Genomic DNA, 17,390 nt, shown 5'->3' with positions numbered 1-17,390 from the left:
TCTCTTCCGCCTGTCCCACCACCACGTACCCTCACTCCTCCTCTTCCTCATCTTCTTCTTCCACCTGTCTCACCACCACGTACCCTCACTCCCCCTCTTCCTCATCTTCTTCTTCCCCCTGTCCCACCACCACGTACCCTCACTCCTCCTCTTCCTCATCTTCTTCTTCCACCTGTCCCACCACCACGTACCCTCACTCCTCCTCTTCCTCATCTTCTTCTTCCCCCTGTCCCACCACCATGTACCCTCACTCCCCCTCTTCCTCATCTTCTTCTTCCCCCTGTCCCACCACCACGTACCCTCACTCCTCCTCTTCCTCATCTTCTTCTTCCACCTGTCCCACCACCACGTACCCTCACTCCTCCTCTTCCTCATCTTCTTCTTCCCCCTGTCCCACCACCACGTACCCTCACTCCCCCTCTTCCTCATCTTCTTCTTCCACCTGTCCCACCACCACGTACCCTCACTCCTCCTCTTCCTCATCTTCTTCTTCCCCCTGTCCCACCACCACGTACCCTCACTCCTCCTCTTCCTCATCTTCTTCTTCCTCCTCTTCCTCATCTTCTTCTTCCCCCTGTCCCACCACCATGTACCCTCACTCCCCCCTCTTCCTCATCTTCTTCTTCCACCTGTCCCACCACCACGTACCCTCACTCCTCCTCTTCCTCATCTTCTTCTTCCCCCTGTCCCACCACCACGTACCCTCACTCCCCCCTCTTCCTCATCTTCTTCTTCCACCTGTCCCACCACCACGTACCCTCACTCCCCCTCTTCCTCATCTTCTTCTTCCCCCTGTCCCACCACCACGTACCCTCACTCCTCCTCTTCCTCATCTTCTTCTTCCCCCTGTCCCACCACCACGTACCCTCACTCCCCCCTCTTCCTCATCTTCTTCTTCCACCTGTCCCACCACCACGTACCCTCACTCCCCCCTCTTCCTCATCTTCTTCTTCCCCCTGTCCCACCACCATGTACCCTCACTCCCCCTCTTCCTCATCTTCTTCTTCCACCTGTCCCACCACCACGTACCCTCACTCCTCCTCTTCCTCATCTTCTTCCCCCTGTCCCACCACCACGTACCCTCACTCCTCCTCTTCCTCATCTTCTTCTTCCCCCTCTGCCTCAGCTTCTTCTTCCACCTCTTCCTCATCTTCTTCTTCCACCTCTTCCTCGAGCAGGAAGTTGCCTTCTTGCTTGTGTTGGACTAGTTGCCTCCATGTTCAGAAATTTGTTCTAGTCAAGCTCTCTATGTACAGGCCTACATGACTGATAGCATTTACAAGCATGGACAGCACCTGTCAAGTATCTATCTGATTGGTTATCTGAGATGTGTGAACCTCCTCCTTCATTAGAAAGGTTCTAGTTTCAACAAATTTTCAATTATAGTCATGAATTTACCAAATGTTTCAAAAGGTTGATATGTGGTATTCATGGTATAATGCTCTTGACTAATTTTGACAATTAAACAGATTGTTGTGCATGCAATGGCTTATACAATGAAATATGCATGACATATTTTGGAGAAAACAGCCATTTGATTGAAAATCAGCTAATCAATTTAAATCACCATGATCAAATTACTAGGAAATTGTGCTAAATGTAGGCTAACGGTGCTAACTGTAGGCTACTTGTACTAAAGCATTTGCAAAGATGCATTGATATATTTGAGACATGTACTAAGACATTTGCAATTTGACTAAACCAATGAGAAATGCTATTCTGTTGTGAACAATTTCCAAGGGGTTTCCAGACTTGTCCATGTTGTTTTGAGAATGTCATCTCGGTTTCAAGAAATGAGCCAAACCAATCGAGAAAAACTGTAAAAAGTAACAGTTCACTGTGTGACTTTAAACCTTTCATGCGAGGTAATTCTGAGCTTACCATTCACAAATCAGAAGTTTTAAACGATTCATTGTTCCATGTTGTGAATTACACTGTCATTTTTTCAATGTTATTTGTTCAGATTATGATCTTGTTCAAAAGGGATTTTTAAAAAATATTTTCACTGTTATTGGTTAAATATATTGCTGTTTATTTAAAAAACAAACCATTAAACAAGTTTATTTAATCAGTAAATGATGTTATGGGCTTATTTGGAACACACATGGGCTTAAATGGTACTATGGTACCAATTAAGCCCATGCCAGACTTTTGACATTTTTCTTAAAATTTCTTTATTATGTATTTTGAAATGTACATCAACTAATGAATAAATATTCAAATGAGAGTTAAATCTTGCCCTTTAACAAATTATGTCACGTACAAATTATGTCAATATCTAGACTAATTTGCAAAACTTAGATATTGGTGGGCTTAATGGGTACACTTACCCTATATTGAGGTGAGGCTGATCGATGTGGACGTGATGATTGGTGGTGACTGTTTGTGGACGTGACATCTAATTATCTAAATAATTGTGATAATTATCAAACAGACCACAATGTAATTGTTTATATTCAACTTTCATTTTATAATTTATTGACAAAAAAAACCCTTCGAACTACAGAGCTCCGCAGAACTTTATCAAAAGGCGCAAATACTGAGCAAAAATAAAACAAATAAAAACCTGGTCCAGCTGAGGGAGGACCGGTTTGAGAATCTTTGGTCTTCAAATGCTATATGTCAAATCTAAACTGTAGCCTGTTGTTGGCTACTTCATGCCCAAGCACATGTCAGGTTTTCAAACACTTTACTAGAGAACTATAAAGTTGTAATATCAAAACAGTTTAAAACTATGAACATAGGTAAATGAAATACATATTATCTCTTAAATAGGGTAATCCTACAAGTCTGTCATCTTGGCTAGAACCAATTGATGTCTTTCCACAGGTGATTTGTTTTAAACTGTTGAGTCAGATACATTCTGAGATCTGAGATTCCAAATGTTTCTGTCCACTCCTTCAAGTAATTTCAACTATTTTTTTATACCTATTACATGTGCAGTTGTTTATGTTTTTTAAGATTGCTAGGGTCAGCAAACGACTTTGAGCACATTGTGCATGCATAGGGTTTTGCACCAGTGTGGATGTTCTGGTGAATTTTTAAGGAATGTTTTTGAACAAAACTTTTTCCACACCAAGTACATGTAAAGGGCCTTCCACCATTATGCATTTTGAGGTGGTATGTTAATCCTTGTTTTGTTGAAAGGCTTTTCCCACAGATATTACAAATAAATGTACATTTTGGACTGTGGCTACTTTGTTGTAATTCTCTGCTGTGCATCCTTTTATGCTTTCTGAAAGTGCTTGGATCACTAAATGACTTTGGACACAGAGTGCAGACATATGGTTTTGCACCTGTGTGGATATTCTGATGGATCTGCAGGTTAGTTTTGTGAACAAATCTCTTTCCACACTGAGTGCATGCATATGGCCTCTCTCCAGTATGCAGTGTGTAATGAACAGTAAGCGAATATTTTGACTTAAGACTTTTTCCGCAGATTTTGCAAATAAATCTAGGTCCTTCCTTTTTCTTTATGCTGGAATGACCCAAAGTTGTCTCAGACGTATTTGAAGGTTTAACTTTTGTGGCCGTTGTGGACATGTCAGCATTTTCTTCCAGTGTTACAAGTACACTGCAATCTAAGCTGGTAGATTCTGGGTTATTAAACAAAGCTGTGTGGTCAAGTAAGCCAGATGTCACTACATGTGAAAAATCACACCGTTCATGCTTTTTAGTTCTTCCATCATTGCCCCGCTGGGCCTCCTTCTCCTCCTCCTCCTCTATGTCCCCCTCTGTTTTTGTTGGAGAGAGTTGGATATGTTGAAGGCTCTGATGCTCTTTCTCGAGATCCCCATCAAGAGCCAGACAGTCCTGAGTCTCATATTCACAGTCTAGGGTGAAGCCTTTGTTGCACTTAGCTTCTGTGTTTTGGGACCCATGTTCTGCAATGCTCTCAAGTTCAGTCTTGAGGTCTGAAATTTGGCGGTTTAAATCTGTATGATGAATAGTATGAAATACATCTTTGGATGCTGCTGGCAAGAAAGAAGCACATACAAAAGTCACTTGTTACGTACATTTTCAATAACCAACCACCGCTAACAATGTAATGTGACTTCTGTGCTAGTTTGATGGAATTGCTGGGTTTTCTTTTACTATCAGATTTCTTTTAAGAATAACGGTAAGGTTAAATAAAAAATAAAACAAATACTAAATAAAAGTAAATTTATTTAAAATAAATATGACTCATCAAAATCTATGCAATATAATTTCAAAATCTAGGGTTCAATAGCTTTTGAAGACACCCTTTTGAATTACATAAACATATATGAAAGCATAAATTTATATACGTTATGTAAGCCAATCATTCAACAAATAAAGGACCAAATCAATGATGAATAAAGAGATAAGTAATTACTCTAAATGAGCTCTTGGCCTTTGCTCACATGCTAGTGAAAAGTAGCCAACATTCCTAAGTCTGATCTTACCATCCAATTTACCCTTTGCTCTGCCCATAATGGATATCTCCATCTCTTCCTCTTTTATTCCTGCTAACATAGGACTCCAGTGCTGCAAGACCAAATAGCAAGAAAGAAAAAATTGTAGGAAAAAACAAGGACATGCACAAAATGCATGAAGATATGCATTGTAAAAGCTCTTTGTTAACACTCACTTAACACTAAAAAACAATGCAAAAGGAATTCACATCTTTGTAGCATGTAAGCATATATTCATACCCATGAAGAACAATTAATTCATAATAATTCATAATTAATTCATGGTCAAACATTTCAGTTTACCATATTGTAATCTTTGGAAAACTACTAATTCTACAACACCGTGTGTTTACGGTGACATAACAGATACAAATGTTTCACAATGTTTAAGAAGAAACCAAATTGGTTGATCTAATAAGGAGATCACATCATCAGATGCACAGAATACCTGTTTTATGTAACTAGTAGGGGTGACCTGCAATAGTCGCTGATTCTACTATAGTCGACTATACCCCTAGTCGACTATGAACGTCATTGTTGAATGTACCATTCTAACTGCATGGGGGTGCCCAAGGATGCTGTTAAGCATTAGTTGTTACATGAAGTCTTTGTTTTCATTATATATAGCCTTTTGTCAAATAAAATCATCCTAATTTCTGTTAATAAATATTTTAAAATGATGTGTGCACATTAACATTAGGCATCTTCCTTACTACACATTAATAAATCACACCCTGCAGTTGCACAATCCGAATGAGCGGAGCTGAACACGCTAAAGGATAGTCAGCATCTGCCGAGATTATAATGGCTTCAAAAACTTAAAAAGTGTAGGAGTAAAGTGCAAGTTATGTCATCAACGTCTTTCATTTCACACGACAACAACCAACATGGCATACCATTTAAAACGTGTAAGGCAAAAAAAAAAAAAACAGTTCAGCCGTTTGTCATTTCAGTCGTGTTGTCTCGTCGCGGTGCCTATAAACATTTTTTGTTTTTTTAAACCCCGTTACTTGAACCTTTACTTATCATTTTTTTGCTGTTGTGTGCAATTCTTTAAATATTTTCAGGCAGGCATATTTTATTAAAAATATTTTTGACATTTTGCACAGTGCCTGTCTGACAATTCGATATGCGCACTGCGCACTGATGGTGACTTTTTTGTTAATGTTCTCTAACGTTTCATTAAAAAATAAATAAGTAAATAAATAAATAAATAAAAGCTGAATAAAGCCAACCTACCATGTTTATTAATTTATCTGAGTGTTTTAGGTTTTTACTTTGAAGTGGAAAAAAGTCCTGAATGAGAACAGGATCCCGTTGAAGGTGCTCAAGATAAAAAAAAACCCCGATTAGACTATTAGTCAACTAAAGGGAAAATCTGACAAATCAGATTCGACTATGAAAATCCTTAGTTGAAAACACCTCTAGTAACTAGCAAAACAAAAAAGGTTTAATAAAAAACATCTTGGTTATTTTAGGTTTTCAGATGATGACATTCAGCAAATAACATTCATGACAAATACCTACCCACTGACCTCCTTTAGGTTTCCTTTCACTCTCCACTGTCTTTTGCCCACACTCTGGAAAAAAAGTATTTGTATGATTATAAACTTAAAAAAGTATATAGACACCTAGCTGTTTTCATAAATATGTAGTGTTTATGAAGACAGCTAGGTGTCTAGATACATATATATTACTTATGTACATATTCTGGGTCAGATGGTTCTGGTACTAGCTACACAATCGAAGATCCCCAGTCACTGACCATATAGTTCTTTTAAACAATGGGCAGTACCAGAGAGCCTGGGATTTGTGTTCGGATACCCCATTTTCTCCAAATGAGAATGGCCAGAAGTGGCGAAGAGGTGAGCAAACTCAGAAAATGGCCACACAACAACTCAGCACTGAGACTCTGCAGCAGTCATCCTAAAATGGGAAGGAGGACAACTGCAGCTCATCATTGCTGATTGCGTGTTTTAGAGCGCGTACCCGAGCAAATGCTGGTTTACGAACAAGCGCTATTCCGCAAGTGAGAGCTGGCTCGTAAGCCAGTGCTGGTTCGCGAGTCTCCTCCTGTGGCGTCAGGAGAAGCGACTTCGGGGTCAGCCGTGACAGAGCCCCCCCCTCTAGGCCCGAGACCCCGTGGGATCAGGGCAATAGCCCTGTCGCGACAGAAGTCCCGGATAAAGTCAGGGCACAGGATGTGCAAGACCGGGACCCAGGATCGCTCCTCGGGACCGTACCCCTCCTTGTCCACAATATACTGATCCCGAACCCGGACTGACGACCGTCAAGGAGACGGCGGACAGTATAAGCCGGACCCTCGTTGATCATGAGGGGAGGAGGCACCATGGGAGCCTGGGGTAATCCACATAGGACAGGCCGGAGCTGCGACACGTGGAAAACCGGGTGGACTCGAAGAGAGGGAGGAAGTGCCAGGTAGTAAAACACCGGGTTCTGCCGCTGCATAACGTTAAATGGGCTCAAATAGCATAGCGCCAGCTTCCTAGTGCCACCGCGAACAGGCAGGTCCTTGGTAGACAACCAAACCCACTGACCCAGGCAAAACAAGGGAGCAGAGAGACTGTGCCTGTCATCGTAGCGATGTTGGGTCAGTCAAGGCAGACAACAGGGCCCTACGAGCATTCTTCCAGGCCAAACGACATCGCCTGACAAGGGCCCAGGCCCCAGGCACTGCAGCCTGTTCCTCCTGTTCAGCAACCCGTTAAGGCATTCAAACGGGGACATTTCCAGGGATGAGTGGCACAGGGAGTTATGGGCATATTCTGCCCATACAAGACGGTCCGCCCAGGAGGCAGGGTTAGCAGTGGCCAGGCAACGAAGGGTCTGCTCTAGGTCTTGATTGACCCTTTCCATCTGGCCGTTAGATTGAAGGTGTACCCCGAAGAGAGAATGAGGACGGCCACCCAGAAACGGCTAGCAAACTGAGGCCCCCTATCGGAGACCACATTGACTGCGAAGCCATGAGCGTGCACCACGTGCTCCAAAAACAGTTGGGCTGTCTCACGGACCGAAGGTAGTTTGGCCAATGCCACAAACTTAGCCACCTTGGAGAACCGGTCAATGATCACAAGGATGGTGGTGTTCCAGTCATAAAATCCATGGAGACGTGGGTCCAAGGACGCGAGGGCATGGCGAGCGAGAGCAAAAGGTCCAAGGGTTTGGACCGAAAGGTCGTATTATTGGAGCATATTGCGCAAGCGGCCACATAGTCCCCTATAGCCTGATCCATACCGGGCCACCAGAAGCGTCTACAAATGAACTTGATAGTTCGCTGTGCCCCTGGGTGAGCAGTGAACGGAGATGTGTGGCCCCACTGCATGACATCTTTGCGCTTGTTGGAGAGGACATACAGCCATCCAGGTGGTACACCTCCTGGGTCAGGTTCGGTAGCCAGGGCCCGCTTAACCGCCGCCTCCACATCCCACAGGATAGGAGCTATGATGTTGGCGGGCGGTAACACGGTGCTAGGAGCCACCTGATCTACTTGCGGCTCCCAAACTTCCGCCTGGAAGTTTCACCCTCAAGACTCTCCTGCCTATATACCTCTCCTCCTTCCTCTGTACATGTCCAAACCATCTCAATCTCGCTTCTCTAACTTTATCTCCAAGACATGCTAAATGTGCTCATCCTCTAATAAACTCATTTCTGATCCTATCCTTCCTCGTCACTCCAAATGAGAATCTCAACATCTTCATCTCAGACACCTCCATCAGTTACTCATTATGTCGTGATGGTGTAATAAAGGTGGTTTTCCAGAACTCATACCAGGTTATAGGCGCCTCGCAAGATACTCATAATGCCCTGATGATGTAATAAAGGCCGTTCTTCATTCGTCGCCTTCCTCAACTTGTACCAGGTTATAGGCGCTACGCAAGTCTAGCTTGGCGAAGATGGTAGCCTGCTGCAAAGCCTTGAAGGCAGTAGACATTAAAGGCAAAGGATGACTATCCTTAATAGTAATTTTATTAAGGCCCCTATAATCTATACAAGACCTCAGGCCTCAGGGGAGGTGGAAGGCCAAATGAGCCCTGCGGCCAGGGACTCCTGAATGTAGGCCTCTATAGCTTTTTGCTCAGGTACTGTGAGAGACAATAACCGACCACGGGGAGGACTGGTTCCAGGCAGCAGGTCTCTGAGGTCATGGTATTCAGCAGGGACTTGACTGAGGTCAAGGGGCTTGGGTGGTCTTTTGTTGCTGCAGGCACTTTTAGTGTAAAGGCAGGAGTCATGACAAACCGGTCCCCACTACCTGACTGACAGGTTATGCCAGTCGACCTCTGGGTTGTGACGCTGTAGCCAGGGGAGACCAAATATCAATCGCGCAGGGTAATACGTTCAGCATGCCCCCCTATTTTCATGTCCAGCGGGATAGTCTGGTTAGCGACCTCCCCTGAAACGAGACTGTCCATCAACTGCTGCCACAGTGAGGGGTGTCCTCGATTGCACCAGGGGAATCTGAAGTTCTTTCACTAAGGCAGCATCAGTGAAATTTCCTGTCGCACCCATCAACGAACGTGAGCAACTTGTGTTCGTCTGCTCCACGCCATGACAGAGTGACATGGAGTGTTAGACCGCACAAATGGGGAGAACCGGAATGACCTGCCGGAGGTCTCCCTCCTACCTCCCTCCTATTTCTAGTAATCTGAGATGTTGAAGCTGTGATCCAGCAGTGTCATGGCATTACTCTACTTGTGACAATGACTTGACTTGAAAGCAATGTCTCAGTGAGACCTCATGACTGTGGTCACCTCTGAAACCCTCCTTTTAGTTATGCTGCTATAGATTAGCCTGCCGGAGCCACATGAGCTGGCATGTGAGCTATGTACGTTTAAATCAATGGTGGTTTGAATTGATGTCCACATACTCTGTCTGTATTGTCTATCTTTGTGCATGCTTCTACCCAAGACGATTGTATGCAAGCACCTTCAAGCTCCTGGGAGATGGTCTGGCTTGCCGGTCGATGTACTGATGCCGGGGATGGATGTGCCATTGCCGCAAGAGGACATGCTGATGCACCAAAGGGACCGTGACTACTTGACCAGGGAACAAGAACCTTAACTATAACTGTAGAACCACCTTTTGACCACAAATACGGACTTGTGCTAACGGGTCGCCCAATGGAGAATGGGTTCTCTTTTGAGTCTTGGTCTCCCGAGATTTCTTCCCTTCCTAATCTCCACCATCATAGGGAGTTTTTCCTTGCCACTGTCGCCTTTGGCTTGCTCATTAGGGATCTGGACCCATACGATTGTAAAGCTGCTTTGTGACAACATGTGTTTTAAAAAGCGCTATATAAATAAATTTCACTTGACTTGACTACCGGCGGACCTGCCCTTTTCCCTTCAGGTCAGGGCATTTGGCGCGTTTGTGACCCTCTTACCCACAATACAGGCAGTGACCCCCTGAACCCTGACATCACGCCCAAGCATGTCAAGTTTTCAAACACTTTACAAGAGAACTTTTAAAGCTGTGATATCAAAACAGTTTACAACTATGAAAATAGCTAAATGAAATGCATCTTATCTCTTAAATAGGGTAATCCTACAAGTTTGTTATTTTGCTAGAACCAAATGATGTCTTTCCACAGGTGATTTGTTTTAAAATGTTGTGTCCGATACATCTGAGATTCTAAATGTTTCAGTCCAGTCTTTCTAAAGTTGCGGTGACTTTAGTACATTCAAAATAACATGACTATTTAAAATACGTACATTACTGCAAGTTTGTTTTGGTTGCCAGAAATAAGAATTTGCATATTTTGGTACTTTTGCTGATACGGTCTTTGCTATTGAAAAAAGAATTCCGAATATGCGAACGTGAAACCACCTTTACCGCGGTGTAGTTACGTAGTTTTAACGACATAAGATCTCCTAAAAATGAGATAGTTTTCTCGTTTTAATGACATAAGGATCTTGTAATAACGACATGCTGACTAAATTGTTTTAACATTCTTGGCAGCAATACGCTGTCACGTATTGAACAGGCAGAGAGGGATCCAAATGCGGAAGAACACCGCTTTTATTGAAATGAAACGTTGGTACAAGCACAGGCAGGTGTATCACGAGCACTAGTAACAACTGCGTTGTCTTGGCGTGGTCAGGACGGTCCAGGGTCATACCGGGGGAGCAGAAGTCAGGAGGTACAGAGGGACTAGGCAGGAGACAAGGTCGGGGACGTAAGCGAGGGTCGGAACACAGGAAAGCAGACAGGTAATAGAAAGGCTTGGTATGCGGCATGAGTCGGCAATACTTCGCGACTAGGAAGTGGAATGTGGGCGTTTAAATAGAGATACAGGGGGGCGTGGTGATGAGTGTCAGGTGAGGCTGGTTAGGTGGAGATCAGGTGGCATTCCTTACAGTACCCCCCCTCAAAGGAGCGGCACTCGACGCTCTACGACGAGCCGGGGGTCTACCGCGGCGTCTGGGAGCGGGAAAGTTGGGGTGTGTTGCGTGGAAATCCGCGATCATGGTAGGGCAGAGGACATCCCTCGCCGGAATCCAGGCCCGCTCCTCGGGACCATATCCTTCCCAGTCCACGAGGTACTGGAGTCCGTTCCTTCGGCGCCGAGACTCCAGAAGCTCCCGGACAATGTATGCCGGTCGACCGTCGATTTCCAGGGGATCCGGAGGGCTAGTGGACACAGGGGGAGTGGTGAACGGACTGTAGTGAACTGGCTTAAGGAGAGAGACATGGAAGACAGGATTGACACGATAATGAGCAGGCATAAGGAGCTTATACGAGACAGCGTTGACTCTGCTGAGTATTTTGAATGGCCCAATGTACCGTGGGCTAAGCTTTTTACTACGCTGTTTCAAATGCAGGTTTTGTGTCGATAGCCATACCCTCTGTCCCGGATGATAGATTAGGGCTGGAAGACGACGGCGATCCGCGTTGAGCCGGCGTGTGTGCAGGGCGCGGCGTAAATGGACATGTGCCATCTCCCAGGTGCGGGCACTGCGCTTGAGCCACTCATCCAGGGCCGGGACGTCAGCGGGTGTCTTGTCCCACGGGAAGAATGCAGGTTGATAACCATAGACACATTGGAAGGGTGTGAGTTTGGTTGCGGAGTGTATGATGGAGTTACGGGCATATTCTGCCCACGGGAGGTATTTGTGCCAGTCATGTTGGGAGGCACAATACTGACGGAGAAACCTCCCTAATTCTTGGTTGTATCGTTCGACCTCTTCGTTAGATTGGGGGTGGTAACCCGAAGTCAGACTAACAGTTATGCCTAGAAGCTTGCAGAACTGCCTCCAGACCCGAGACGTGAATTGTGCTCCTCGGTCTGAGACGATATCTTCAGGTAAGCCGTATATGCGAAATACATAATTAAACAGATCCAGCGCGGATTCCATAGCTGTAGGTAGTTTGGGGCGAGGAATCAAGCGGCACATTTTCGAGAATCGGTCTACGATAACCATAACAACTGCGTTGTCTTGGCGTGGTCAGGACGGTCCAGGGTCATACCGGGGGAGCAGAAGTCAGGAGGTACAGAGGGACTAGGCAGGAGACAAGGTCGGGGACGTAAGCGAGGGTCGGAACACAGGAAAGCAGACAGGTAATAGAAAGGCTTGGTATGCGGCATGAGTCGGCAATACTTCGCGACTAGGAAGTGGAATGTGGGCGTTTAAGTAGAGATACAGGGGGGCGTGGTGATGAGTGTCAGGTGAGGCTGGTTAGGTGGAGATCAGGTGGCATTCCTTACATACGCTTCCGTACATTTTATCATTTATTGACCAAAGATCCCTTCAAACTACAAGAGCTCTATAGAACTTTATCAAAATGCACGGATACTGAGCAAAAATCAAACAAATAAAAACCTGGTGCAGCTGGGGTTCTAGAGGAGTAGTTTGAGAATTTTTGGTCTACAAATGCTACTATATGTCAAATCTAAACTGTAGCCTGTTGTTGGCTACTTCAGGCCCAAGCACATGTCAGGTTTTCAAACACTTTACACGAGAACTTTAAAGCTGTGATATCAAAACAGTTTACAACTATGAAAATAGCTAAATGAAATGCATCTTATCTCTTAAATAGGGTAATCCTACAAGTTTGTTATTTTGCTAGAACCAAATGATGTCTTTCCACAGGTGATTTGTTTTAAAATGTTGTGTCCGATACATCTGAGATTCTAAATGTTTCAGTCCAGTCCTTCTAAAGTTGCGGTGACTTTAGTACATTCAAAATAACATGACTATTTAAAATACGTACATTACTGCAGGTTTGTTTTGGTTGCCAGAAATAAGAATTTGCATATTTTGGTACTTTTGCTGATACGGTCTTTGCTATTGAAAAAAGAATTCCGAATATGCGAACGTGAAACCACCTTTACCGCGGTGTAGTTACGTAGTTTTAACGACATAAGATCTCCTAAAAATGAGATAGTTTTCTCGTTTTAATGACATAAGGATCTTGTAATAACGACATGCTGACTAAATTGTTTTAACATTCTTGGCAGCAATACGCTTCCGTACATTTTATCATTTATTGACCAAAGATCCCTTCAAACTACAAGAGCTCTATAGAACTTTATCAAAATGCACGGATACTGAGCAAAAATCAAACAAATAAAAACCTGGTGCAGCTGGGGTTCTAGAGGAGTAGTTTGAGAATTTTTGGTCTACAAATGCTACTATATGTCAAATCTAAACTGTAGCCTGTTGTTGGCTACTTCAGGCCCAAGCACATGTCAGGTTTTCAAACACTTTACACGAGAACTTTAAAGCTGTGATATCAAAACAGTTTACAACTATGAAAATAGCTAAATGAAATGCATCTAATCTCTTAAATAGGGTAATCCTACAAGTTTGTCATTTTGCTAGAACCAAATGATGTTTTTCCACAGGTGATTTGCTTTAAAAGGTGTCTTGATACTTCTAATCTGAGATTGCAAATGTTTCAGTCCACTCCTTCATGTAATTTCAACTAATTTTTTAATACCTATTACATGTGCAGTCGTTTATGTTTTTTAAGACTGCTGGGGTCAGCAAATGACTTTGAGCACATTGTGCATGCGTAGGGTTTTGCACCAGTGTGGACATTGTAGTGAATGTCTAGGTTAAATTTCTTGGCAAATCTTTTGCCACACTGTGCACATGTAAAGGGCTTCTCCTTGGTATGTAATCTGTAGTGAGCAGCAAATGAGTACTTTGTTGAAAGTTTTTTCCCACATACATTGCAAGTATATTTTTTGCCTTTCTGTTTCTCACATGTTAGTGAAATACTGGTTCTTTCTAGAAAATTTGAATGCTTAACATCTGGAGTCACCATGAAATTAAAGTCTCTGGCTAAATTTAAGGACATCCTATAGTCCGAGTTTGTTTCTGTGTTGTTCTCCCTAAGCAGCTGTGTGGAAGTATGCTGCAATTCAGACGTCAGTAAGCAGGAGATGTCAAACTCTTCCTCTTCTCTTTTAGGCTGAGAGAAGTGTTGCTCACTGTCTGCATCACACACACCCGTCAATAGAGGTTCCTCCCCCTCATCTTCACAGTATCCATGGACATCTGTACTACACTCCACTACAGAGGTTTGAAGATCATGTTGAGCCTTCTCTGGTTCAGGCTTGAGGTCATACAGTGGGCATCGTGCTTCTGGTTCCATGCAAGCAGGACCGTAAATTATATCACTGGATGCTGCTGAGAAAGAAGAATCAGGAAGAAAGGAATTTAGGTTGTGATTCTATTTAGAAAAACATAGAAAACATACTGTAATAGTGACAAGCAAATGTCATACAATTTCCTATATCCAATTTCCTAAGCAGTAAGCGAAGCAGTAAGCTAATCTTTTATTTTGAAACTGAATAAATGTTGCCATGAGCTTTAAAGAGCCATTTCTGCATTGCTTTGTCATTACCATCAAGCCTTTGTTCCACTCTTTCACTAGCAGATCTGTCCATTATCTCTCCTTTCACTCCTAGTATAGAGCCCAACTTCTGCACATTGATGAGAGTAGAGGAAAGTCAATAACATGGTCATAGTCAGATCAAACGTGTTATGTCTTATAAATGAGTGTTAGTACTTAGCATAAACAAGTGTATAATACACTTAAAATGTACACCCAAATAATCTAAAATCACCCACCCAGTGTCTTCTTCTGGCTGCTGTAGACTCAGCTGTTAGGTTTCTGGCCATTTTCCTAGACTCTGCAAAAGAGATGAGCATTGAAAGCTGTAATGACATTGTAGTGAACGACTAACTGCTGATTAAAAAATGTTTAGCAGGCCATCACTAAAAATTTGAACAAAGATTCATTCAAATGTGTTGTAGGGATGTGTACAAAGAATAGTTGGTGGAGCCATTTGATTTGTAATTTTTCTAGAATTTGGTTCCAGTCTGATAATCACACTTGTCACCAGCCCTGTGACTTTCCTCTTCTTAATTTCTTGGAAGAAAAGCAACATTACAAAAAAAAGACATTTGATTTACATTTACGGCAGACGACCTTATCCAGAGCGACTTACATTTTATCTCATTTTTTATGCAAGTGAGCAATTGAGGGTTAAGGGCCTTGCTCAGGGGCACCTCAGTCATGGCCTCAGGTCTGGGAATCAAACTCACGACCCTCCGGTCACAAGACCAGTTCCCTTACCACCAGGCCATGACTGCCCTTATGATTTGTTCGCTGTAAAATCTGTACTTAAAAAAATTCAGCCATCTAATAATTTAGAAGTTTTCAGTCCTTTTAGAGTAAAACAATGACCAGAGTAACCTAATGATAAATGCACCATTAAGCTACAAGCGAGCCACCTACATTCATGGGCGTGGTAGTGGGGGGAAAAGTGGACCTGACTACCCAGGACCCAAATAGGGAGAGGGGCCCACTTTGCTCATGTGCCTCGTTTACTGTTTATAGGGGCTCACTGACAGCCGGGTTTCCATCCAAACCTTTCGAAAAAATAATGCGCAATTTCCAAGTTTCGGCAGAAAAAAATGCGAATTAAGCCTTGTTTACATTCATTACAGTTATGCGAATAAACTTTAGATCACGTGAGAGGACGCCAAACAATAGTGGTTTTACGTCCATCTGGCAGTTACGCATTTTTGCACGTTGAGGTTTTGAAACATTTTTATTTTATTTTTTTCTATACATGGAGAAGTTCAATTAAATTTTTGCTCTCTCCAGAACTGTTTTTGTATGCATTTGCCATCTTTACATCGCGATCATGTACAGAACCACATGACTTGAGGCATGATACGTCATCGTTTATGCGAAAAACCAGTTTTTCCGTATTTTGGCGATGCGATAGTCTAACTTTTCCACCTCATTCTAGCGTAAAAATCTTTTTGCGATATTTGGGGCTTTTTTCGAGTTTTAGACTTTTTCCATCCAGCTTTTTTCATGCGCATTTTCAAAATGCGCAAAAACTCGGTGGATGGAAAACCGTGTACAGGGCCCAGAATTTGCTGCTACACCCCTGCCTACGTTACCTGTGGAAGTACTACAGGCACTGGCAAACCTAAAGTGGCGGTGAAGCACAGCAGAAGAGAGAGAATATCAGGACACCCGACTACCGAGATAAAATCTCAATACACACCAGGTCAAACTAGGCTCACTAACTAGCTAGCTAGCAAAAGTTTCATATTGGTGTGCGTGACCAACCCGCAGAATTTCTCGTTTCACCGCCAGGTTCCCCAGATTTTGTGCACTCATTCTTCGAAACCGCTTCTGGCATAAATTGTTGCCCGTTGTACAACTTTTGTCTCAGCTCCTCGTTTTCCTTCTTGCTTCTCATTATTTCCATGTGTAAAGACCTGAACCAGTTGTCCGTCAGAGCGCAAATGTCTGCGACTGCCGTTTTCATCAGTACTTCTAGAACAGCTGTAAGCTGAACCTGAAAATGAGAGTCAACCATGCTTTTAACAGATCACTCTTCAATAAAGAAATAAAAAAACTCTGAATTAACAAGCTATTTTCCAACAACAGGTATTTAAGCTAACAGGTGACTATTAGCTTCCGTCAACAAGACGTCAGATTCCGCTGTTGGGATTTTCTTCGACGCTCGAGTCTCTTTCACTCTCTCGTATATTTACCTCCATCTGCTGGATGGGAGATGAGGAACGCTGCGAGAAACCCGTAGTGTGAATTTATTTATAGATTGTAGGAAGAAATATGAGTAAAAAACGTCAATACTCAAGTAAGGACGATTATTTCGTGTTATTTCGTCCTTATGGAAGCCTGTAGGGCAGCGATTAAGGATGGGGACATGTCACATGTGTGTTGGTTTAATATTGAGGTGAGGCTGATCGATGTGGACGTGATGATTGGCTGTGACTGTGGACGTGACATTAATTATCTAAATAATTCAGGGTTGCCAACTTTTCAAGATCACTTGGAGTGAGATTTGAACCTGGAGGGGGTGGCGAGTGTAAATTGTTACCGGGCGGGGTGTAAAATGGACACAAATTAAGTATTATATCGCGATCGATCGATGGCCAGTGGTTGGCGCCAGAGCGAACTAGTAACTCATTGAATCATAGATATGGATCAGAGGTAAATAAACTAGATTTTTTTTTCGGCGTGAGAAATCGGATGTGTGACGTGAGAGCGTGTGAAGACAGTCAAATGCGTGTGTTAGCAACCCTGTGATTAGATTCAACTTTGTTGTCATTGCCATAGTTCAGGTACTGGACAACCAAATGCAGTTTAGTATCTAACCAGTAGTGCAAATGAGCAGAAAGTGCAATAAGTACATGAGCAGGTAGTGAATAAATAGAAGTTTAGGGTATAAATTAGGGTTGCAACGGTATGAGATTTTCACGGTATGATAACCGTCTCAGAAAATACCGCGGTATCACGGTTATCACGGTATCACAGTTAGTTTGTATATTATTAAAAGATACACTGACCCTTAAAGAAATTACAAGTTTTTTTTGTTCAATTAACTATTTATTGTAGAAACCTGGAACTATTGTATACAAAATGTCTCCTTTAAAA

At 43.1% G+C, this 17,390-nt stretch overlaps 1 protein-coding gene across 6 annotated transcripts; it reads right to left on the bottom strand.

Moving 5' to 3' along the window:
- Positions 1-2,611: 2,611 nt before the first annotated feature.
- Positions 2,612-16,638, bottom strand: LOC143474128 (uncharacterized). 6 transcript variants are annotated; one of them, XM_076971447.1, is made up of 8 exons: positions 16,487-16,638; positions 16,056-16,287; positions 14,537-14,598; positions 14,310-14,388; positions 13,913-14,092; positions 5,964-6,016; positions 4,428-4,509; positions 2,612-3,974 (listed from the first exon to the last, which is right to left on the bottom strand). In XM_076971447.1, exons 1-8 carry the CDS (start codon positions 16,490-16,492, stop codon positions 2,932-2,934), a joined length of 1,737 nt encoding a protein of 578 aa, XP_076827562.1. In that variant the 5' UTR covers positions 16,493-16,638; the 3' UTR covers positions 2,612-2,931. The 6 variants fall into 6 exon arrangements, with proteins under 6 accessions (XP_076827562.1, XP_076827561.1, XP_076827559.1 ...); XM_076971446.1 differs by lacking the exon at positions 16,487-16,638 and having other exon boundaries at positions 13,913-14,089; positions 16,056-16,455; XM_076971444.1 differs by lacking the exon at positions 16,487-16,638 and having other exon boundaries at positions 16,056-16,454.
- Positions 16,639-17,390: the final 752 nt, after the last annotated feature.

This window comes from Brachyhypopomus gauderio, chromosome 13 (assembly GCF_052324685.1).
Source record: "Brachyhypopomus gauderio isolate BG-103 chromosome 13, BGAUD_0.2, whole genome shotgun sequence".
Lineage (NCBI taxonomy): Eukaryota > Metazoa > Chordata > Actinopteri > Gymnotiformes > Hypopomidae > Brachyhypopomus > Brachyhypopomus gauderio.
The sequence above is the reverse complement of the archived record's forward strand: the minus strand, read 5'-3'. Positions and strand labels throughout refer to the sequence as shown.